Source organism: Cyprinodon tularosa, unplaced genomic scaffold (assembly GCF_016077235.1).
Source record: "Cyprinodon tularosa strain WSP-4 unplaced genomic scaffold, ASM1607723v1 ctg789, whole genome shotgun sequence".
In the NCBI taxonomy this organism is placed as follows: domain Eukaryota; kingdom Metazoa; phylum Chordata; class Actinopteri; order Cyprinodontiformes; family Cyprinodontidae; genus Cyprinodon; species Cyprinodon tularosa.
Window position 1 is genome coordinate 912,213 of NW_024039550.1, and position 26,394 is coordinate 938,606.

Here is a 26,394-nt window from a genome sequence, read left to right on the forward strand (position 1 = left end):
TGCGCGCTTTCAGGAAATCCTATACACTACTGTTTATGCTCTAAAAACATTCTAAATGACTTCGTTTCGAGTAAATTCTGGATGCTACTGACTCAGGAAACTTGGAATACATTGGACGAGCAGTATGGAGGAATATTGAAACGTTTTTTGTGGATTTTTATGGACCTTTCTGCCTCGGGCGCTGGGCACCTCCATTATTTGAATGTCAGCAGACAGCAAGAAGCCTCCCAGATCTCCAGATGCATTTGAGATATCAAAAAAGTACTCCAGGGTGTTGTTCAGCATGGGGGTGAGTAGAAAGGAAGGGTAATCATGTTTTGGGTGTACTATTCCTTTAAGACAAATAATGGCTACCAAACCCAATAACTTGGCTATGCTACTATATGGGGCAATAGATGTTATATTTTTTTGTCAGTAGCTAGCAGATAGTATTTTTCATTACTTTGGAGTAATTATGGCTCACTCTTCTTGGTACATCGTTTTAATTTAAACAAATCAATTTAACACTTGAGATACTTGTCTTACTGTATGATCAGAGTGCTTTTGATCTCAAGACCTCAAACTGAACCTGCTTTCTGTTAATCAATGTAAATCACCTTCTAACACTTTGTCTTCTAGCACTTTGATTGGCTAAATTTATTGGTTCTCTAAGGGTATTGCTCATGTCTTTCCCGCCTTGGCATAATATAAACACGGATCTAAAAACCCCACCCTCTATAGAGGTGGTCACACATTAGCTGGTGATCAGATGTTAAAGTTAATGTTATGAGCAGCACATGAACCCTACTTTTCCTCCTAGATTATTTTGATTTTCATACAAAGCTTTTCTGTCTCTTTTTCTGCCCTTTGCCTTAAATATGGCCTTTGTACTGTATTATTAGGATTAAGGGTTCCTGTTTATTCTAATTGCAGTTGATAGTAGAACATACTGCCACATGACCTAATAAAACAGGTTTTCCGAAAACTAGTTCAAATATCTCTTTTCAGACATAGTTGAACAATTCACATAAAGTATGAGTTTGTTAGCCCTTTTTTCCCATTAGAGCCAACCTTGGTACATCTGGAATTACATAGCATTGATAGTTAGATGTAAGGACAATATTTCTTCTGATCTCAATGTCTTGACTGATTCAAGGTCAACAAATATCAATTTTTAAAAAATAGGGTATTTCTGCAAATAATTTGTCTGATGAATGTTTTATCTCTTTTATTTAAACAGAGGAGATTTGTTGTTAAATAAGGTGCCCTTTTTAAAAAACAGCCTCTTTTGAATCCAACATGAAAACACTGTTTTCATGTTGGAGGCAAAATGAATAGCAATGAATTTCCAGTAAATGCTTTCCTTTTGTAGGTGAAGAGAAAAACATGGTTTTACAGAGGTTGCAAAATGAGGCACTAAATAGACACACATTGTCAATAAAAGTTTGTTTCTCATGCTTATTTCTTCCTTATTTTCTAACTTACTTTTCCACAGGGCCTGTATATCTTCATAGTGTATGCTGTTTACAACAGTGAGGTAAGATGACATTCCTGTATTTTGTTAGAGCTGCTGCTGGATCAGCAACATATTATCAAAATGCAGTGTTTTGTACAATGTGTATGAAATAGTATGTGGGATTAAGTCTGTATCTGATTTAGGTGAGAAATGCCATAAAGAGGATCAAAGAGAAGAGAAAGGCTCTGTCTTTCACGGTAAGGGGGTTCACAGTCCTTTAATCCATACTTGCTGTGAAAAAATATGTCTTCATGGATTTATTATCTTATTTTTATGTCAAAAAAATCTTACTATGTGTTTTCAACATCAAGCAAATGATAGTCTGATTTGAATGTACTGTAACATTTTTTTCTCAGTCCCTTTATTTTATCTAAATAATAAACAGTGAGTCTAACCTTAACGCATTGAGTGGCCCATTTTCTGGAAAAATAGACCGTAGTGGAGACCGACCACTCCTTGTGGGACCCAATGCCAGAACCCCATGATGGGAATTGCTGTTTTTGGGTCAGGGTCAGAATTAAGTTAAGGTTGGGGTTAGGTATGAACCCATAATGTCTAGGGTTAGGGTAAGGGTCACGGTTAGGCCGTAGAAATTAATGGAAGTCAGGGGAAAGGCCCCACAAAGATAGAGAGGCAAGTTTGGATGTGTACTTGTTTATGTTACCTATTTAGGACCATTTTTGATATATTTACTCACCATCCGAGGACCAACAGGCCTTATTGGACTGAGAGCTGGTCCTAATGTGGTGGACCTACATTTGTAATCGCAGAGAGTCAGTTTGGGGTATGATGTAAATTAACATTAGATTAGGGTAAGGGTTAGGAATATAATGATAATGGTTAGGGTAAATGTCAGGGTTAGGCATAATGAATGGAAGTCTTAATATGGATAGAAATGTGATTTTGTGTGTGTTTTATTTTTTTTAACACATTTTGCCTATTTTCTACCAAAAGAATAGCACATTGTAGAGAGCAACTGTTCCTTGTTGAGTGTCTGGACTCCACAGGGGGTCATATTTACTGAAGGACTATTTGTCACTTGAGTTTAGGTTACGGTTTGGTATGAACACAAAATGGTTAATTTTTGGGGTTTTCTTTCTGTTTGTGTCATGTTTTGCCAATCCAAGACCTAGATTATAGCCCAACAGATTTTGTTTTCCAAGCAGACAATTATGTTTTTTGCGATAAGATTCCACTTAGACTTATATGTGAAGATTTTGTGAAAATGATTTAGGGAATAAAATAGCAAACACAGACACAGAGATGGAAAGGGACGTGAGAAAGGGACAGGGCACAAGAATAAAGGGGGGAGAGAAAGAGATAGAGACAGAAATACTTCTGTTTAGAAGGAAAAGATGCTCAATAGCAGGTGTGGGTGACTACAGACTCACCCTATAGGGCCAAGGACTGATAAAGAGGGGACCTGAGCTCCAGGTATTAGGACGGCCAAACCCACCAGAGAAAAGCAGGCAAGAGCACCTCGGACCCGACCCCAGTTGGGCCAAATCCAAAAGGGGCATAGTCTCTGAGAAGCCTGACCCCAGAAGCCCTAGTGTTGAGGTCCCATGGGGCCGTGGCAGGTTCTTTTACTGTAGAATAAGAAATCAGCTACAACAAGTTACTGTAAAATAATACTGTTAATTATTGTGGAAATGTGTCTATTCTAACAGTGAAGGAGGCAATAACAAATTGAATGAGGTCGGATGGATTAGGATAGCTTTGTTATCTAAATTAATGACCTCAACAATTAACAAATGGATTTTCTGTTTACTTATCATTGATAAACATTAAATTATGTTTTTTTTTCTGAAAAGCTGAAAGAGTAAGAAACTTGTAAAATCAGAATACAGTTGTAATTGAGAAACTTATGTATTTTGCAGAACTGCTCTCAGCCTACCAGCTTCCTTCCCTCCCAGAGGGCTCCAATAACCCCTTGGAGTCGGAGTCCCCCAACCTCCTCCAGCCCAGAAACAAGTGAGACCTCTGGACCATTTAGCTCTGCCTCTACATCACTGGTCATCAAAAATGGTAGGCTGCAACATGCTCTTGGTTAAAATATGTACTCAATTTTATTTATTTAACTTTGGAAAGAAAATGTTTAGGCAGGAGGGCTCTGGTCTCTTTAATTAACAATTATTGAATAATGCTTTAGCCATAATTGTTTAATATTTTTATACTCTATAACTTGAATATTCTATGATTTATATTGGGTTATTGTATAAACCTGAGATTAGTTTCACAAAGCATTGTTTAATAAAGAACTCCAAGTATATTAACCATGAACCTCTATGATAAACTGAGTTTTAAGTCTCAGATCCCAATACCCAGTACATCAGAGAGAAATCAACCAGTTCATACAATTAGATTGGTTTTAATTTTTCTATGTAAAGGAAACACCGAGCAGGAATATATAAATATATGAATAGAACTTTAAAAATCTCCCAATGGAGAAATTTGCTTATGACATGGGCTCTTATAAACAAACAGAAAGAACATATAGGAGGAAAAGGTGAATGAAGTTTATACAGTGCATCAAGATATATAATGGATTGTAAAAAATAAAGGAGTGATTTAAGTTGACTTATATATACAGCATAGTTTACATTAAATAGTTGGCAGGTAAAGTGCAGTTTCTGGTTCGTTAAACAGATGAATAGTATAAGTTATTGCAGTTTTATTAAACTAGGTTATATTGCAGTGGCATTTAAGGTCTGATGGCAGCAGGGATGAATGACCTGTGTTAGCACTCCTTTTAAAATACGGGGATGTCTGTTACTTAATGAGCTGCTCAGCTCCTCTACAGTCTGGTGCAGGGGGGGAAAGGTATTGTTCATGAAGCTTGGACAACACCTTCCTCCCAGTCACTTCCTCCATAGAGTCCAGAGTGCAGCCCAGGATAGAAGTGGCTGTCCTCACCAGCTTGTTCAGTCTCTTTATGTCTCCTGAAGTTGTCTCTGTCTCCTTGGTCTTACTGGTGTTAAGACACAGGCAGCGTGTTCTCATACCACACCAAAAAGTCTATTGACCGACTGGTACACAGTAAATGTTGCAGAGTTAAGGTAACACTCAAGAGTAAATTTGGTCCCAATCTTAATTACTGTGGGACTGCAACATTTACTGTGTACTGAGCTAGTTCCCCTTAGAAACACAGCTCACAATGGCCGAGTCATCGAAGAACTTCTGGAGGTGGCAAAAAACTTTGAGTTTTCTCTGTCCCTGCCTTTCTTAAAACCATTCACTCTGTTTAATTTTCCGATTCAGTGAGGAGAGTTCTGTTGTAGTTCTGAGGGAACAATCATAAAGTCAGTCAGTCTGTTTGACACATTAGGTGTTAAAAATCTTATTAATAAAACCTGTGGGTAAAACATTAAGACAACAGGAAGAGGAGCTTAGCTGCTGAATAATTTCTTCTGAACATTTGCAGTTTATTTGGCAGAATTGGGACCAAAAGGTAAAGAAGAACTAATCATTCAGCCAAGAAGTAAATTGATTAAAAAGCTATGTGAATGTGGTCGTTTACAAGAAAAAGACTCTAGGCCAACCAGTAGGGATTGCTTATTGATTACTAGGAAGACTAAACCTCCCCATTGTAAAATATGCATCAAAGTTCATTAATGTAGTCATTAGACTGCATTAAATAGGCACTAAAATGTGCCTCATTTCGTTAGCATCTTGTACATTAATAAGCTGTTTATTCCGTTCTCTTATCCGATTTTGTCACATTGACTGCATAAAAAGAGGCTTCGACTAGACAGATTGCGCAGATATTTTTTCACTTTTGTCTCAATGCAATACACAAATGAAATAAAATTCCCACATTTGACGTGGAAAGATTATGAAAAGTTATTTAAATAAATAAATAAATAGTAAAAAAAAAAACAGAAAAACAAACTGAGGGACAGAAAGCATAGTTTATCATTCTCCTTGGAGAGGATTACGTTTTAATCAACTAACCATCTATCTTGATTGCAGGTGACCTCTGAAAAGGGCATTATATTCTAAGCAGAGAAATCAACATTGCGATCTTATTCACCAGAAGGCAGACTTATTAAAGAGATGTATGAGTCCTTGACATTTATATAAAGTCATGTAAATGTGTGTGTATAGATCAATAATTAAATGCAGGATGAAGCTTTGCAAGCCATTTATCATATTCAATTGAGTTTATTTCTATAGCGCCAATTCACAACACATGTCATCTCAAGGCAATTTACAGTTCACCAGATCATCCAGTCAGATTGATTCAAAGATTTCTATCTAAGGAAAACCAGCTGATTGCATCGACTCATTGACTCGAAGGCAATTAATCCCACTAAGTATGCTTGTAGCGATAGTGGAGAGGAAAAACTCCCTTTTAACAGGAAGAAACCTCTAGCAGAACCAGGCTCAGTGTGAGCGGCCATCTGCTGAGGCCGACTGGGGTTCAAGGAGACAGAAGCAGAGATGCAAAAGGTAACTGTAAAAGGCGGCCCCATCCAGGAAATATACAGCCAGGCAGACAAGCTCCGATCGTCCCATGTCAGAGGATGAAGAGAGCACATCCAGCCTGTCACAGTCAGAAAAATAGACAAAATTAAAAACAGGCCGATCTCGAAAATCTATAAACAAAGGTATTGATGGCAGCAGCACAGCTGATACTGTATTTCCTTCCAGGATGGTGTCACAGCCAAACAGGAACAGATGAGGTGAAGCTGCTATCATATGCAAAAACCAGTCCAGAGGTTTTTGTTCTTGTTGTTTTTAGAGCAGCTGAGAATTTTTTTCAAAGACAAGAAAAAAAAAAACAACTCCTGAATTACCTCATCAGCTGTTCAGATGTACGGCTAATCCACCTCGTTTTTTGTTCACGCATTTCTTTAAAGCTCTGTCTGATTGAACACTCAGGAAGCCTGACCGAATTTAAGTCTATGATCCTGGAGCCATGTTTCAGTGAAATGGTAGATTCCCAGCATTCTGGCTAGTTATTTGCTAGTGCTTTGAACTAATCCCAAAGACTGTACATTTTCACGCTATTCATCAATAAGTGGTTTAGATTTATAACTACTCCTATAATTTTTCAGATGATATGATATATTGGTTGTTGTTTTATTCACTTATTCATTATTTCTTTCCAATATAAATACTCACAATATCCTGAAAATAGATTGCCTGGAAATTATCTTTTTTAATTGACTTTTAAGTGGCACATCTCCAGCAGCAGCTCTATTCCGTTGGCTGATCAGTAGACATGGGTTATAGCAGCTGTCTTTCTAAGTCTGAGCCACTGTTAGATTATCATTGCCAGTCATTTTCTGTAACAAGATGTTAAAAACAGCAATATAGTGCCTGCTTCGTTGTGTGACTCAAGACCACAACATTTTTTCTATGAATATCCTACAGCCCTCGTCTTTCATTGTTTGTCTACAATAGACAATACACCAAACATAAAAGAGTCAATGGTGGTATGCAGTACTGGGAATAGGAGAGAATGGCTGCTTGCTTTAAAACCCTCATGTATAACCATCGCCATGGGTAACACCATGCCTTCTAAAACACAATTTCATATATCCTTTCATACATGAGTTATGATAAACTCAGTCAGGATTTTGTTTTACTATTTGTTTTATAGACCCTTAACAATGTAAAACAATGTTCTAATGTTCTTAATGTTTTTTTATATCTTTTTTCTATGAAGAAATATTTACCTGTCCGCTCAAGTGTACTTTATTCATTTTATACTGTAAAAAAAAAAAATCTATATACAAACAAAGAGGTTGTATAGATATAGTTGTAATTTAGTTTTACAGTTGTTATATGGTATTCTGTTGGAATGGTGTTTTCTCTACTCCCCTGTAGAAACTGAAATAGACAAGGTATTTGGACTTTTCCTTGTGTGTCAGCCAGCTTGGTTTCATCCATCCATCCATCCATCCATCCATCCATCCATCCATCCATCCATCCATCCATCCATCCATCCATAGATTGGACTATATACATAACTCCCCAAAACTGAAGGCATATATACAGAAAAAAAAGCACAGCTGTACAAATTTCTCCGTAACCCGACACACAGCAGCTAAGCAAAAAACAGCTTAGGTAAATTTCCTGAGATTTTACTTCTCTTTAGGCAAGTGCATATGCATGGTACAGTAGGGATGCGTTTGATGTCCTCCACTGTCTGAAATGTGTAATAAGACGAGTGTACAGGTGTCAGCTGATGGTAGTGACATGACAACAATCAATAACATTTCAAACATTCTTGTCGTTGTCTTCAGGCTGTCAACTGTATTACTACAGATATTATATTACTACATACAGAACGGTCGTATTTACTTGTTAGGCAAGTCGGCAGATTGCATCACATATTTTTATAACAAAATGGAAAAATTAATTCAATTAAAGCTTGATGTTAAAAGTAAGTTTAAAATTAAGAATGTCATTAGTCAAAAAACTAAAGACATCAAGAAAATCTAGGAGGGTAGATTAAATCAACAGTTGTTTTCTAACAAATAAGTTAAGATTTTGTGATACCTCAACCAAATAACCTCTCCCTGTCATGATTTTATCTAAGGCTCGGCCCCACATGCAGTGAAACCAAACAGAGAGACACAGATGAAAAGTTCAACAGGTTTTATTGAAGAGGTTAAGCTTGGTGCAGAGTCTCTCGGTACTCTGCTCAGCCGGAACTGGAAGGTGAGGGGAAGACAGACTGTTAGTTCAGGCTCAGTGGGAAATTTGATTCGTTGATCTTGAAGGAGAGGTTCTGTTTGTTGACTCACGTTTCCAGAGAGGTGAAGGATCCTTGACTCCAATCTGTGTGTTGGTTTTCCAGAGTATGTCTGATTCGGTGGAGGGCGGAACAGGGTTTACCCAGAACTCGGACGGTGTAGATGGACGGAGACGGTGATTGCCACTCAGATTTCCTACTGTACTTGAACGGGTCGTGGTGAAGATGATTCCCTTGCTCAGAGAGTAATTTCAGCGTCCTCAAATGAGACTGGATCCAAACCTCCTGTTTGAATCCCTTGCTCAGTTTAAGACTCAGTTGATCCCTCCTGGGAGAGGAGGTCCGAAAAGGTCGAGTTTGCAGGATGACTTCCTGCCGAGAGGCAAAAACAAAAACAAAGTTAAATCTCAGGGAGACAAGAACTCAGTCTTACTTAATGAAAATTCAGCTTGGCTAGAGTACCAAAAACTGGCTAACACTCTGGCGTAGAGGTAGTGGCAGTCAGCAGCTTAAGAACACTCTGATAATGAGGTAACCGTCAGCAGGTGTGTGAGGAGGCGGACCGGAACCAGGCACCTCCTGGTGGTGGAAGGGAGAACAACACAAAAGACAAACACACAGACTGGAGTCCTGACACTCCCACATTGTTAAGTGTTAATTTACAGCTGTTATGAAGAACTGAAGCCTTCTGATTGCTAAATTACCCTCTTGTTATACCTTAGTTTTTTGTTTTGTTTTTTAACAACAAAATGTTATCACTCGTCTAAAATCCTATTGGTCTCTGTATGGTTTTGCTGCAGAACAAGATTCTATATATCTGTGTTTGATTTTCATTCAGTGACTGTCAGCTCTGCTTTTCTGTGCTTCAAAACATAATCCAAATTGAGAAACCTTTATGTGGAAGTTAAAAGAACTTCAAAGATGTATTCAAAGTTTTCAGTTCTTTGGTACAACTATTTAATAAAGCCTCCAGCTCACTATGGTTTTCTCTCTGTATTCAATCACAATATAACGAAAGCACTATAATCATCTCCTATTCAGAAATCCAAGAAATAACAAGGAAAGGGATCTCAAACAGCAGTGTTGGGATATTTAAAAAGTGTAATTTCTATGAACAAATATGAATAATATCAAAGTTGGCATGTTTTACAAGATAACAAAATAGCCTTGCATACCATCAAACTAAATTACGACCCATTAATTGTACATATTGTAACATCAAGATACTCTGGTTTTCTTTTGAACATAATATACAACAGTAATTACTTTACTCAGCTCTCTTATAGGCTTATTTCATTTGTTGTTAAGCATTTATTTTGAGAGTGGCAAACAAACCAGAAAGTAAGTAGTAAGGCTCTCTCTTCTTTGTCATGTCAGCATCAATTCAACACCTAAAAGGTGTTGTGGCCTCAGGGACACCAGTAAATGAAGCATTTAGAACTTATTATTTTTCAATTCTTCCTGCAAACAAAACAAGAGCATGTTTTCACTTTCATTTTTAAATGAAAATTCCACACATATTCTCCTCTTTGGACATGTCAGCAGTTAAAGGCTGGACAATCTAGTACCAGTACCTTTTACTTTCTTGCCTTGGCCATGTGTAGAGAATGCGGTTTTATACTGTTTTGTCAAAAAAACTCTTCTGATGTTCCTTTAAGACAGAGGAGCTGCTTATGAAACATTTGTAAGGGAAGCTGTCACAAACCTGAGTATTTGCAACAGGGGTAACAGCAATATATTTACGCCAGGGGTCGGCAACATAAACTGCTCAAAGACCCATATTGGACCAAAAAAAAACATAAAACAAATCTGTCTGGAGCCGCAAAAATGTAAGAGTCTTATATAAGCCTTGTGGCAATGAGGGCTCTTAGTTTATCAGCCCACTATAAAAAAAAGGAATTAGTGGGCTTAAATAACATAATAAGCATTAATGATTAAATGTTTATCCTAGAGCAAATGTCACATAGTAGCATGAGGTAAGGGAGGAACAATGAACACACTCACCGAGTGGTATTCACCGTACGCCGCTTCACCTGCATTGAGGAAATGATAGAAACATGATAAAGGAATCTTTCTACGGCGGCCGTGTTTCTGTTGGGAGGAGTTGACGGAGTCATAAGAAACCAAGTAGGAACTGACATCCATCAGAGCAGTGCTCTCTAACACCAACATCTCAGATCCTCCGTCACCAGCAATCCTTGGTGTTATTTTCATTTTGATTATTTTGGGGGGGAAATGGAAGAAAGTTCCCATCCCTGACTGTGACTGGCTGGATGTGCTCTCTTCATCCTCTGACATGGAAGCTGGCTCGGAGCTCGTCTGCCTGGCTGTGTGTGTCCTGGACGGGGCGGCCTTTTATTGCTGCTTTTTGTGTCTCTGCTTCTGTTTTCTTGAACCCCAGTCGGCCTCAGCAGACTGCCGCTCACACTGAGCCTGGTTCTGCTGGAGGTTTCTTCCTGTTAAAAGGGAGTTTTTCCTCTCCACTGTTGCTACAAGCATGCTTAGTGTGAAGGATTGTATTTGAGTCAATGAGTAAATGCAATCAACTGGTTTTCCTTAGATAGAACACTTAGAATCAATTTGACTGTATGATCTGGTTGAACTGTAAAGTGCCTTGAGATGACTTGTGTTGTGAATTGGCGCTATATAAATAAACTGAATTGAATTGAATCCCTGCATCAGAGCGCTACCTGTCAGATCTGTGGACGGTTTTCCATGCTTGCAAACAAACTTGCAGCAGTAGCAGTTAAATCTATCTTTGCGCTCCTGTAATTTATCCAGAAGTTCCCCAATCACACTTTTTCTGTCATTCCCAACTTGGTGGTCGGCTGCATATTTAGCTTGCCTTCCTGGGGAATCACTTTCCAAATTACTGTTTTTATTTTTTTTTTGACAAACTCTAATTACAAAGCAAAAAATGCAGGCATTCCTTCCGCATTAGTAATGCAAATCATTCGGTCAATTCTTCTTTGAATTCTCTCTTCTCATCAGCTATCTTTCTTTTTTTCCTCTTTGGAATCCATGGTTCGAGACACACCCACTGCTTTGTATCCCTGGCACTGAAACATCTGTTGCAGGCTATGACCACTGATCCCTATGGCAATGATGCAAATTTTTGGTGAAAGAAATGTTTACATTTATTGTTTAAATGTATTTATTATACAAATGTTTACAGCATTAGAATAAACCAAAGAAAATGTTCATAAATTTTTTAAAAGCTCCAGGGAGCCGCAATTCTACACTAATAATGCCTTGGACAAACCTAGGTCTAAATATTATTGATTGAGTTATATAGTTATATAGTTATATAGTTCATATTGTTTTAAAATATAAAGGTTGAAATTATCCTTATATGTAACATTTGATTAGAGGGTCAAAATGCGATGCTACATTTAATATTATTTAAGGAAACACAATAAATTGCCAATAATACCAATATCTGTCAATGAAATGCTGCCTACTAACTAAGTTTACGAAAACAGTTTAGTTTTGCATTATAATGTGGATTGACACATTTTAGAATTGTGAATTTTCTTTTTATCCATGTTTTGATATAACTGTATTTAACCTTAAGCTAAAAAATAATAAATGAAGTACCCTAATCATTTTTTTACATCATATTTATATGTTAAAATCCTATAATTCATGTGATGCAGGCCTAAAATATTGGAGTTTTTATAGATAAATTGGATTAGGGACATCTTAAGATATATTGTTTTAATCAGTCGGTCAAAACCAACAAATGCGAACAGATGCAATGTTATCCTATTCTTTTCCTAAAAATATTTTTTACAGCACTTGTCAGTGGTAGAGAAAGAAATATGGGGGAGCCACCTTTTCATTTTCTCTCCATTTTAAAGACAGTTGATAAAATGTGCAAGATACTCCCAGCTGATATCTTCAACTTAACCATGGTTGATATTCAGGATGCTAAGAATGGAGTGGTCATTTCAGTCTGGTGTATCTAACATGCAATGTGGCATAAAGACAATAAACACAACAACAAATCAAAGCAAATATATCAATAATGGAATGAACAGATTTCTTTCTATTTTCTTTTTGACTGTTTGCATTTAGCTTCTCTTTGTCTGTTCTAAAAAGCTCTGCTTGTATTATGTTCAGGCTGACTTACTTGTTTTGACCTTGCATAAACCATCGTGTCGATCCTGAGACAAAACCAAACATTTAGCTGAAAAGGGTATTATCTTCTGCTTCTTTCAGAGAGCTTCAAAAAAGAAAGCTTTGTCAGTTTTTCTTTGAGACAAGCATCAGGAAACCAAGTGAGTAACATTTGGGGCACACTAATGAATTATTTCTTAAATCCTAAGCACAATACAGTAAGTAAGGAAAGTTGTGTTTGAGTGAAAATACATTTGTTGCTATGATCCTTGGATGCTTTAGCTTTCATTGTGTTTTGATCACTTGCAAAGTTTTACTAATTTGAAAGAACATTCTTTTGTTTTTAGTTTCTTCGTTTTTTCATATGCTCTGTTGTTTGCACATTCAAACATATATTTTCTAGAGTCATGTTGGTGTTTTTCAATTGATTAGTTGTATATTCTGGTCTTAGTTTGACCCCTCTGTGTTAATTACAGGTGCTGGTCATAAAATTAGAATATCATGAAAAAGTAGATTGATTTCAGTAATTCCATTTAAAAAGTGAAACTTGTATATTATATTCATACATTACATACAAACTCATATATTTCAGATGTTTATTTTGTTTAATTTTGATGATTACAAATGACAACAAATGAAAATCTCAAATTCATCATATCAGAAAATTAGAATATTGTGAAAAGGTTCAAAATTGATGGCCCCTGGTGCCACACTCTAATCAGCTAATTAACTCAAACCACCTGCAAAAGCCTTTAAATGGTCTTTCAGTCTAGTTCTATAGGCTACACAATCATGGGGAAGACTGCTGACTTGACAGTTGTCCAAAAGACGACCATCGACACCTTGCACAAGGAGGGCAAGACACAAAAGGTCATCGCTAAAGAGGCTGGCTGTTCACAGAGCTCAGTGTCCAAGCACATTAATAGAGAGGCGAAGGGAAGGAAAAGATGTGGTCGAAAAAAGTGTACAAGCAAGAGAGATAACCGCACCCTGGAGAGGATTGTGAAACAAAACCCATTCAAAAATGTGGGGGAGATTCACAAAGAGTGGACTGCAGCTGGAGTGAGTGCTTCAAGAACCACCACACACAGACGTATGAAAGACATGGGTTTCTGCTGTCGCATTCCTTGTGTCAAGCCACTCTTGAACCACAGACAGCGTCAGAAGCGTCTTGCCTGGGCTAAAGAGAAACAGGACTGGACTGCTGGTGAGTGGTCCAAAGTCATGTTCTCTGATGAAAGTAAATTTTGCATTTCCTTTGGAAATCAAGGTCCCAGAGTCTGGAGGAAAAGAAGAGAGGCACTTCATCCACGTTGCTTGAAGTCCAGTGTAAAGTTTCCACAGTCAGTGATGGTTTGGGGTGCCATGTCATCTGCTGGTGTTGGTCCATTGTGTTTTCTGAGGTCCAGGGTCAACGCAGCCACATACCAGGAAGTTTTAGAGCACTTCATGCTTCCTGCAGCTGACCAACTTTTTGGAGATGCAGATTTCATTTTCCAACAGGACTTGGCACCTGCACACAGTGCCAAAGCTACCAGTACCTGGTTGAAGGACCATGGTATCCCTGTTCTTAATTGGCCAGCAAACTCTCCTGACCTTAACCCCATAGAAAATCTATGGGGTATTGTGAAGAAGAAAATGCAATACACCAGACCCAACAATTCAGAAGAGCTAAAAGCCACTATTAGAGCAACCTGGGCTATCATAACACCTGAGCAGTGCCACAGACTGATCGACTCCATGCCACGCCGCATTGCTGCAGTAATACAGGCCAAAGGAGGCCCAACTAAATACTGAGTGCTGTACATGCTCATACTTTTCATGTTCATACTTTTCAGTTGGCCAACATTTCTATAAATCCTTTGTTTTTATTGGTCTTCAGTAATATTCTAATTTTCTGATATGATGAATTTGAGATTTTCATTTGTTGTCATTTGTAATCATCAAAATTAAACAAAATAAACATCTGAAATATATGAGTTTGTATGTAATTTATGAATATAATATACAAGTTTCACTTTTTAAATGGAATTACTGAAATCAATCTACTTTTTCATGATATTCTAATTTTATGACCAGCACCTGTATTTACCTTTGCTCAGTCTTCCTGCCTGCTTTCTTTCACAGCTGTCCCTAATCCCCTGATTATCTCACCTGAATTAAATATCATTCTCAGCTCTTTCCTTAACATATAACATTTTACTGGGTTTCCTTTTGTTTTTCACATTCTGCCCATGCTACATGTCCTGGTTTGATATGTATGTTTTCTCTTTTTGTTACCTAACCACTAACATCATCATCAAAACATTGGTGAAGATTCTCAGTCATTCAGGTCATAGTCATCCCAAAAAAGTCCCAAAAACCATCCACTGGACTTTCCAAGTTTGAAGACGTTCGGCTTCCCATCCAAGAAGCTTTTTCAATTACAAATTTCAAGAATAGCGTTGAGTTCGAGGCTTTATACAGTTGCCCAACAAAGCCTTGTTTTTGTTTAGAAAACATGCAAACTGAAATGGACGAACGGGTCCACCCCTTTGGAATGGGGGTCGTTTGGCTTCTTTTGTTAGCCTGCAATGCCCCATACCTGTCTATGTCTCTAAAAGGGGTGTCATAAAAGGAATTGTTGGCCTGTCTGAATAGACAAGATCTTCTATTCTTTTGTAAAGGGGTTAGCGTTGCAATGATTGCATTGGACTGATCGCGTAAGTTTCGAGTAGGTTTAACTTCAGTTCTACAGGAGAACCATTCCATCCGCTCCAATGACCTTTCATCTTGAAACTGCCACAGTAAAGCCTCTGAGCCTCATACAGGAAAGCAAATGAAACCTCTGTGTTTCTGGATTGGTACACCACTGTAGAGAGGCAGAAAGACATTTGAGCAGATGTTGAACCTGCACACTTGGGAGCAAAGGGGAAAAAACAGACAACGGAGCCAAGAACCCTGACAGATTGCTGCATTGAGATGCCTCTCATGATGACAAGCTGTTCCACACCATCATACTGCTTCCTAAAAAAAGATAATATCCTCACTGGTGCGACAGTTAGCTCTGCATTTCGTTTTTTTTATTTTCCACACTTCTGCCCTACAAGCCGTTTGGCTACAGGGAGAACATCAATTTATTGCTACTCCTCCATAAGCCCAGGTTTTAGTTTACTTGTGCAAATGCATCTAATGGCAAAGGCAGTCATAGTAGGGTTATTTTCTAAAGTGTGTTCCAAAGTTGTCACCCTTATAGTCTGCAGACAAAGACTGTAGAAATCTAAAACTCCTAAGTGTTGACAGGGTCTTTTGGTTTTGTCTGCTTTAGAAAAAATGTTGCTTTTACATCTCTAGTTATGAGGATTGACTTTCAATTTGAAGTTGGTATTATGGCTCCTGCCATAAAATGCTACAGCCCTGCAAAGGAACAGCTCTATATAGATCAATCAAATGTTGCATTGTTGAAGCAGAAAGTGCTGCCTATTAGGGTTGTCAAAAGTATCGATACTCAAAAAAGTATCAATACTGAAAAGTTGTATCCATTGTATACAAGTTGTATACAATACTCATTTTCAAAAGTATCGATACAGTGCTACCACCAGTGGCACCTAAACAGTCATTCATCTTAAGAGCAGAATAGGGGAAAATGCACTTTCTGAACACTGTGTGATTAAATAATTCTGTGCACTTTTCGGTTTCAGACTTTTTTCTGTAACAGGTGCAGCTGCTGAGAATTATTTTTGTTTTTTAACTGGTTTGGCTAGTGTCATTGTTATGTGTGCAAAGCATAGCCAAGGAAGGAATACTTCATTTGAATTTTGTAAGTTTTTTTATCAGGCTTGCTTAATATTGTGCACAGCATACAACCTCAAAATAATGTTTATTGTATTTAATTATCTATTTATTGTATTTTGTGTATTAATTTTGGAGTTTGTTTTTATCCTTGTGGTATCGAAAATGACATCGAGTATCGAATATTTTCCTTAGTATCGGTATCAAGTTAAAAGGTTAGTATCGTGACAACCCTACTGCCTATAGACAAGCCCTATGTATTAAAGGCCAAGTCTATTTAATTATAATCTTTTACTTTGAACAGAACACTGAAATAAAATTAGGTGAATATGCATCCATGTTATACTTTTTTCCATTTTAAAATCTAAAATGTTTTTTCAAGTTGAGAACACCAATCGTTCAGTTTGGTATTTAGACAATTTCTTGATTCACATTTGTCTTTTTTCTTGCTTTCTTCTTTAAGGCTAAATGAGAGCAGTGGGCTCTACGCTGCGCTGCGAGGCTTTTAAAACTGGGATGGAACGGCGACAAAGCCATTCTCAAGCACATATCAAGGTGCTCATTTTGAGCCTGGATCCATATTTATTTTTTGATTATGTTCATGGTGGAGAATCCTGCTTCACAGCAGCAGGTTGAGCCAAACATCCTCTCAATTTGCAGGGTCATCTTTAAGCACGCCATTACAGTTTTCTTTCACCAGTTCACCGCAGTTCTTCCAACAGTCCAAACTTTCTCTGCTCTCTTTTTCTCATCGTCTTCTCCTTCTTTCCCATCGCCCGGCTTGCCACAGGTTTGCCTGCTGTGTCTAAAAGTAGCAGCAGCAGCAACCCAGACTGACAGCTCATTGGCTAATTTGTATCATGTGTAGCCTGGTCCTGGACGCTCTGGAGGGCTTTACCATGTTAACAGGAGAAGCGGCGCAAGTGAAGTTAGAAACTGTCATCGGACAACATGCAGTAATTTATAAAAATTTTAAATCAGGTTAGGTCAGGATTAGCCAGCAGGTGGGTCCGGATCCAGACCCTGGTCTGCTAATCCGTGACCTCTGGTATAAAGCCTTGAACTCAACGCTATTTCTGACATTTTGAATTGAAAAAAACTTCCTGAATGGGAAAAGAAACGTCTTCAAACTTGGTCCAGTGGATTGCTTTTTTACTTTTTTGAAGCAAAAACCACATCAACTCTGTAGCAGACTTTATGCTATAGGAGCTGCTGATCAGGGAACTAATTATTGTGTTTCTGAGGTATCAGAAGCTTAAAACAAGAAAAATAGGCCGAAATGTATGCTTGGAATTGGCAGAAATTATGTTTTTATTTTCTTCCACACACCCATCCAATAAAATAGAATCCTTTTACAAATATGTCACCATTTAAAGGGAAATGGTATGGATTTTTTTATCAAGAATTCCTCTCACAGCAACGAAAGAGTCAACCAAATAATGTCTACATGTTCTGTAAGTTTTAGAGGGTAAATATTAATATTTAATATGTGTATGTTTGTTTTGTTTATTTACAGGAGGTGCAGCTGACTGGCTTTAAACCATCAGGTACACTTTTATATATTTTTTCAGCTTAGATTTTTCAGAAATAAAAAAAACACTAAGAGGAATAGTTCAAAATCAACTCTTCATTAGTTAAAACCATATTTTCTTAGGTTTTTTCTTCATTTGTAAATATTCACCTCGCTGTGGTTCACTGGTGCTTCAAAGTCAATGGATCTTAATCATTGAAGACACTGACTTTGCCCTTCACCTGTTTTCATTTATTTAGATTATTTATTGCTATCTATGTATTCAATGTACCTCATTCCACACATGAGACCACACATTTTGGTGATTGGTAGATCAGTTAGTAAATTAAAATACATTTTGAAAAGGGTGATTTCTTGTTGACACAAGTCCAAGTTAGTTATGATAGCATTTTCTATTTAAGAAAGCAATGCAGCCAGGATTTATGATAATATTTATCATGATGATGAACATTCATCGGTGACTAAATGACTAAATAAATCCTAAAAAAAAAAAAAGAAAGCTTTAAAAGAAAGAAGACCTTACCTTGTTGATGAAAATCTATTGTTGCATTTATAAGAATATTGAGTCTGAGGGTTTGAAGGAAAAGTCTGGTCAGCAAGGAATGATCAATAGATCATTATCTATACCTAAAACTAATACGTTCACTGTGATTTAATGAATTTAGTGTTAATCAGTAAGATAATAATTTTCATTGTGATCACTGAGTCTGGGAGCGGCTATTTTTGCCCAAATATAGTAACCCCTCCCTCCTGCCATCTTCCAGCAGTGACCTCACGGTGCGGTAAGCCTAGCACCATTCTCCCCGCTTTACAAGCAAAATCAATGGGAACTACTAGACACATCTGCAATCAACAACAATTATTGAAGATTTCCAGAGGGCTTCACCATTGAAATTCACCAGAGCTATATTTAAACTGACAATGCCCACGTGCAAGGCAGCTGGTTGTTGGAATACATCGGGTAAAAATGAAAAAATATTAGTTATTTCACCTTTCCGATTCCTGATCCTCCACGGTCGGGTTTGTCGTTGGATTGCCAACTTGAAAAGGGAGGATTTGCCATCGAACTTCTGGCGAGAGAAAAAAATAACATGTGATATATAGGCAACAATTGGAAGAAGAATGGTTTCAAGATGACTTGTATAACAGCGCGTTGTGACAAACACCAGATACAGCACTGGGACTTGATCAGCAGCCGATACCGCACCGTGACGTCACAAACGAGTATGTATCTTGTGTTAACCACCCTATACCAACCAAATCATAATCCTACCAAACATCCTAAAATCCAAATTCACACACAACCACCAACCACCAAAACAAATCCATCTCCAACACCCCCCACCCCCCTTCCCCATACCCTTCCCTCACCCACCCCCCAACCCCCCTTCATCACCCCCTACCCCTCCACCCTCATCCCCCTCCCCCCCCCATCCTTCCTACCCCACCCCCCCCCCTTCCTCCCCTTCCCTCTCCCCCACTATCCCTATCATCATACCTCTCACTCATTTCACCTCCAATTACATCCCTTCCCTAAAATCACATTCAAATCCCTCTTTCCTTCTACCCTCTACCCTTCTCACCTTCTTTCGTTTCTAACCCTCCTTATTTTCTCCTCTCTCCACCCATCCTTAACCCCCAATATTTCCCCTCCTTTCCTCTTTCCCCTTCTTCATTCTTCTCTATTTTCTTCAAATTTCTCTTCATTTTTAAAACCCTATCCTTCATCACTATCTTCCATAGACGCTCATTTGTCCATATCACTTGCTTTTTCCATATGCCATACTAGAACTCTCAGTTCTTAAATCTCTACATCAACAAATAAGATCATTTTCTCCCCTCTATTTCTAATAATCCTTCATTTTCTTATCACATCAGTTGTTCTCACAGAAATTTAACGTACACCACTTCCTATCACATCTCTTGCACCTATAGTCATACCTCTTACCTTCTTGTGCTCCCCTACTCACTCCTCAGTAATCTCACGTACCCAGAGTGTCCCACAATCTACAATGTATGTCTCACTCTCCCTCATCATTATGTTCTATAACCCCATTATATCCATCACCATGCCCCCCCCCCCAACCCCCACCTCCTCACCCCCCCTCCGCCCCCCCCCCCCCCCCGTCCTTGAGATCACCTATCGATCTGTCCCATATCCCACTTCCACCCCATCCTCTCCCACCCGCTCCTCAACCCTCCCCTCTACCGCGTATTTCACATCATCTGTTTCATTGCCCCCTTCTCTGTCTCTCATGTGTCAACTCCTTTTTCCTATGTGCTTTCTCTCTACCACTTCACTATTCATTGTCACAATAATAACGTCATATTTCTGTACTCATTGTCTCACGTCTCAGTCCTATCATACGTCTGTCCATTCCCCACCCCCCTGTCCTACATAATCCAAATGATACCCTGTTTTCTTAGTATAACCACGCCCACCTCATAAGTCCTTGTAATCCTAGACAATTCATGTGTATCCATGTCTCCTAGTGCATAACTAGATAAGATCATTTTTCTCGTCACATCTCCAATCATCTGGTGTCGCAATGAACCAGTCTTGAGGTAGTCACCAAAATTGTATAAGAACTAAGTGTCGTTACTCACACCTCGAATCGTACATAATTGTGTAAATGATGACAATTCGATACGACCCCCTCATAGTCACTCTGTCAGTACTGTGTGTGTCTGTCCTCTTTTGAGTCTTTGTCTTCTGATCGCTTATTGTTCTTATACATTCCTCATCTATAGTTACTCACCTTATCTGATAATAGAGAGATAGAGAATAAATACTTAATCAACTCAGTGTCAGAACCTCTACTCTCTTCACAGTTCAATTCCCATGTGTCACTAATAAGAGAGATCGTATAGATAGATTATGTCCCTACCGTACTACTATTCAACACTATCCACGATGTAGGTAGAGAGAGACGTCTCTCAGTGTGTGTGTGTGTGTGTGTTGGTCTATGATAGTTACCTCGCTGATAACCTCTCAACACGTAACCTTCCCTCACTGTCCCCCTCCCGCACTCACCTCCTCTCCCTCCACACTCTACACTCACAACGCAGCTACAAAATAGACTCGCTCGTTAAGTGTGACATCCTCTAGAGTGCAGAGATGAGAGTAAGTCTCTATATGCACCCTTAAAACAAAATATGTCACTCCCTCCTACTCACTCCACTTCACTCTCACAGACAACTCCAATAAATTCAACAACACACACCGACCCAATCCTAGATGAGATACACCCCAACAACTACAACTCTCACACTACTCACCACTCATGCACAACATACTACCGTCATAGTCATATATGAAACTAATAGATGCAAACAAATAATTATCACATGTTCATGTAGATAGACCTGACGTAAATACTATCAATAGAAATAACATCAAATTACTTCACCGCACGTCGCGGCAAGAACTTTCAGAATAGATACGCTTCCCAGCCTGTTGTCAATAACGTTATCTCTATCATCAGAATTTCCCATACCCGATCCATCAAAGAACGCCTCCACCCTTCTATGACCATTATTACACTCCTGTTCGATCTCACTCGCTCTTGAGATTTACTCGATACGTCGATCTCTTCCGACTCTTGTAAATAATAGTAGTATTAAACTCTCACTGACAGATCTCTGTATTATCCTCCTCCGCCCTAACAGTAAAAGAGCATGCCCGCTATAAAAGAGCACCCCTAGCTCTCGATATGAATCCCTCCGCACCCCATGCGGAGCTCTATCCCACCCATCACTTCCTCTTTCGTGTTTTACTCCTACATACTGTAGCGAGCCGCATACTTACGCGCGTCCTGTGACCGTCTCCCACCTCCGTGTTTGCATGTGTAGTCCCCATGTGTAAGCGATACTCTGATGGTACCTTGTCCCATGTGTCCTCGTTGTCTACATAACTCTCATAATCATAGTATCCTAGTAGTCCGTCGACATGATCAGTCCTGTGTAGAGGTAACCACCAACTACACGCTAATTAAATGCTACTCTGTCGAGCCTGTGCTCTCTCCGCTACAACGAGCTGTCTCATCTCGTGATCCCATTTAGTCCTGCGCCACCCACTTCGACATCGCTCTGATACATACATATAATAGAAAACTTAAGCATGGATGCTCTCGCTTCGTCTTCGTATAGGTGTTAGACTCTGTGTGTTAATACAGTTCTCTCTATCCCCCGTCGCCAATCATCTTTATACATACCTACAAAACAGACGTTTAACACCTACACTCATGTGACTCAGATGCCTCGCTTGAAGTGTCATGCTGTTTTGAAGAGCTGACGTGTACTACTATCGCCAACTGGCCTCCGTAAATATAATATTACTTATGTTAATTCCACATCACTCTCCCACCCTACGAGAGACCAACCAACCACCATAGATTCCCATACAAAAATTTTTCCTCCATTCACTTCAATTAGTCTCCTTCCACTCACCACCTATCAAATTCTGATTATCCTAGAAAAAAACTTCCTCGAATTCCCCCAAACTATATACAGCATCCCCCACCAATCTTGTTCCTTTATCTCCCATAGTTCCCCCACTCCCATCTCACTATCTCCTCACTCAAAACCACTCCCTCACAGAATCCCTAAAATGTCATAACCTCCCCCTCCATGTAGTGTGTGTGTGTGTGTGTGTGAAATTGCCGTACCCCCTCCCCATACCAGACCCTGTATCTCCCTCAACCTCCCCCCTTGACCCATAAACCTCATGACACCCAGTACTCCTAACAGTACACCACAACCTCCTCTACTACAGCTCATATAAAATTAGTTCCCTGTGGTATAGACCTACTCGTCCCACTCTGAGATCCCATCTCCCTCCTCACGCGCTCAATAAACTCCATCTCCCTCAGCCTGTGTCTCCTCTCTGTCCAATCACTATGTGTATGAGATAGATAGAGACACTATCTTCGCGTGCACTATATAGTGTCTATGATCACTCTCGGCCTGTGTGTGTGTGTGACATATGTGTATGTAGTGTTGAGAGATCTCTGACAGTTATGTGCCCTAACCCCCCTCCCAATTCTATCCCTCCACTCCTTATTGTACTCTACTAGAGATAGATAGTCACATACTTCCTCATGTGCTCTAAACCCCTGATCACCCCAAGACACCTACCTAGATGAAACCCTCCAGAACTCAACTATACACCAGACCACACTCGCGCTACCACATGTACATCGCGCCACTATGATCTGTTGCAACTGTGTGATATGCGTGTGATTGAACTGCCCCCACAACCCCTACATTTCCTACATCAACACACCCCCCCTCCCCCAACCACCACCCCCCACAAAGCATCTCCTCCAAATAGAGATCCCTATAAACCGAAAAGATCCCATAAATGTGACTACCCTCCCCAGTAACCCCTTGAACCTTCCCAAACCCCAGAAAGACGTAAAAATAACCTATATGTGACACTCACCCGCTTCCTCATGCCACATCCATAATTACTACATCTAAAAACCTATGTAACCCAAACTTTTGACTCTTCGCTCCAACCCAGCCATGCCCATTTAGAACACTCCCCTCCGTCGGCGCCCCCTGCTCTCGAACTAAATATCCCCAATTCTTAACATTGCTCTCTTCTAACTCAGTTGCTCATATCAAACCTTCAACACAACTCCCCCACAATTAAATAACCCACAACATTATAAAAGACCTCCCTCCAACACCACATCCTACAATGCCACAGATCATACATACGGCATAGACTGTCGCCTGCTCCGTATCCAACCATATTACCTCACCGCCCCTAGCCCATCCCTTTCAGGTCCTCACCACTTTCTAATGTACTTCAGGAAACATAAATGTACAGTGACTTTAGATGTCCTCTACCCAAGTAATGTACGTACGTAGCTGACATGAGTAATACTCAGAAATAGTGCATGGTAAAAATTTAAAAGTAATACTATGACTACATCCTTTTGCGTTTCTCATGTGCCACAGCAGTAGCTGCGCTCCGTTGTGCCTGCTCGAGATATCCTCTCAGTCTTCACTAGCAAGTTAAGTCGCCCTCATGACAGTTATATCTGAGATTATGTCAATGTGAATGTGGGCGGTAATGCAGAGTTCTACGGTCAGTGATATAGCAGATGTGTCAGAGTCTCTTACTGTGTATCTGTACTGTCACTCTGATAAAAGCCTTAGTTACTAAAACGAGTGTTACGCGAACAAGCACATTTGCATTGCTTGGGGAGCGATATAAAGTGGAGAGCGTGCGTTTGACATCTTTGGATTGCATAAAAATTTCGTCAGGAAGATTCCGTGAGGCGAGAAATTCCTCCGAAGGGCTGCGCGGAGGAGTCCCGTCGGAGTCACTGGATAATAGATGGTTTTACTGCTGTTTAGACCAAGAGACGCTCCTACTTTAGTATATAAGACTCCGAGCTCTGCTCAACAGTACTTCGTGCACCTATAAAGACTAGAGTGTATGGAGCTCCATACTGAATTCAAGTCCTAGATTTGTCTGTTTTTAATAACGAGTTGCGTCATCGCACGTACTCATCAGGCAGCTCCAGAAGCCATAGCCTCTGTTGAAGCCGCTGAAGGAGGTCTAATTCACCTGCCTCTTAGCAGCACACAACTCATCGAGAGAAGAGTGAAGTCCTGAGTGAAGCGTGTCTCTCTCGTGAAGTGTGGTCCTCGTGTGTCTATCAGATATATCTGATAAGTGATTCTCTCAAGTAGTTGTGTACAGGACTCCAGACATGCACTGACCTGTACTCTCGAGACATGCATCCGCTGGTACCCTCTCGCCCCATCTGCACAGCACGGCATTCGTACAATGAGAGCTATGTCCATGGCTCTATGTCCTGCGCATATACAACACGGCCCCGCTTATACGCTCCTCCGCCTTTGATCCCCTCAGCCTTCGCATCACGACGCCAGCAATTACGCCACACTACAACCACTTATTCGTCGTCTGCCCTTCTGCCCTTCTACTCCCTCGCGCTCGCCGGTCAGACTCACCAGTTCCAACCCCACCGGCTTATTTAAGGAGGTATTCCCTTTGATCTCCTCCTCCATTTTAGATGTGATTAATCTATCTCTGTTACAGGGATATGTACCTAAAGCTTTTAAGATTGCTGTAATTAAACCTCTGCTTAAGAAACCGTCTCTTGACCCAGATGACTTGGTCAATTATAGACCTATATCCAATCTTCCTTTCTTATCCAAAATTCTTGAGAAAGTAGATGCCAAACAAGTCTGCGATCACTTCCACCATAATGAACTTTTTGAAGAGTTTCAGTCTGGCTTTAGAGCTCATCATAGCACTGAAACAGCTCTGGTGAAAGTCACTAATGATATTCTCATGGCCTCAGATAATGGACTTGTATCTGTGCTCGTCCTGTTGGATCTTAGTGCTGCATTTGATACAGTTGACCATAATATTCTTTTAGAAAGACTTGAATATTTTGTTGGAATTAAAGGAACAGCACTAGACTGGTTTAAATCTTATCTATCTGATCGAATTCAGTTTGTTCATGTTAATGATAGATCTTCAACACGCTCAAAGGTTACCTGTGGAGTACCACAGGGATCAGTGCTAGGACCAATTCTCTTTACTTTATACATGCTCCCAATTGGTAGAATTATTAGACAGCATGGGATTAATTTCCACTGTTATGCTGATGATACCCAGCTATATCTGTCTATAAATCCAGATGAAGCTAACCCATTACATAGATTACAGGCATGTCTTGAAGACATAAAAACCTGGATGACTCTTAACTTTCTGCTTCTGAATGCAGACAAAACAGAAGTTATAGTCTTTGGACCAGAGTCTCTGAAAAAGAAACTGATTAGCCAGTCACTTCATTTGGATGGGATTAAACTGATTTCAGATAATAAAGTAAAAAATCTTGGTGTTATTTTTGATCAGGACCTGTCATTTAAATCCCATATCAAAGAGGTTTCTAGAATTTCCTTCTTTCATCTGAGGAACATTGCAAAAATTAGAAATATCCTGACCAGGGGTGATGCTGAGAAACTAGTCCATGCATTTGTTACTTCAAGGCTGGACTATTGTAAATCTTTACTATCAGGAAGTCCACAAACTGTAGTTAAAAGCCTTCAGCTGATCCAAAATGCTGCAGCCAGAGTTCTAATGAAAATGAAAAAGAGAGATCATATCTCTCCTATCCTGGCTTCTCTTCATTGGCTTCCTGTTAAATCAAGAATAGAATTTAAAATCCTCCTTCTCACATATAAAGCCTTAAATGGCCAAGCTCCATCTTATATCAGAGATCTGATTGTTCCTTATGTTCCTAACAGAGCACTTCGCTCTCAATCTGCAGGTTTACTAGTGGTTCCTAGAATTTCTAAAAGTAGAATGGGAGGCAGATCTTTTAGTTATCAGGCTCCTCTCCTGTGGAACCAACTACCAGTTTTAGTCCGTGAGGCAGACACCCTGTCTACTTTTAAGGCTAGGCTTAAAACTTTCATTTTTGATAAAGCTTATAGTTAGGGTGGCTCAGGTTATCCTGAGCTATCTCTATAGTTATGCTGCTATAGGCTTAGACTTTTGGAGGACATAGGGACCCCCATTTCATCATTCTGCTTCATTCTCTCTCTGTTCTCCTATTCTGCAGAATCTGTTAGTTCAATCTCTAACCTTCTGCTCTCTCTGCTTTTCCTCAGAGTAGCTTTGCCTCGTCTGTTCCTGTTTGGCTGTGACGTCATCCTGGAAAAAAACATATGCTGTGCTGCTTCTATCAACACCCTTGTTAATAGATGTTGGAGATCGGCCTG

General features: G+C 39.5%; 1 protein-coding gene across 3 annotated transcripts in view; it reads left to right on the plus strand.

The window, feature by feature from the left end:
- adgrd2 (adhesion G protein-coupled receptor D2) overlaps positions 1 to 26,394 on the plus strand; it is a 95,015-nt gene that overhangs the window by 64,683 nt on the left and 3,938 nt on the right. For 2 of the 3 annotated variants that reach the window (XM_038271039.1, XM_038271040.1), the window contains 5 exons: positions 1,475 to 1,516; positions 1,639 to 1,692; positions 3,376 to 3,523; positions 12,423 to 12,481; positions 17,608 to 17,638. In XM_038271039.1, the coding sequence (XP_038126967.1) occupies positions 1,475 to 1,516; positions 1,639 to 1,692; positions 3,376 to 3,523; positions 12,423 to 12,481; positions 17,608 to 17,638 (334 nt within the window). The remainder of the gene's footprint in view (positions 1 to 1,474; positions 1,517 to 1,638; positions 1,693 to 3,375; positions 3,524 to 12,422; positions 12,482 to 17,607; positions 17,639 to 26,394) is intronic. The other variant, XM_038271041.1, reaches the window with a different exon arrangement.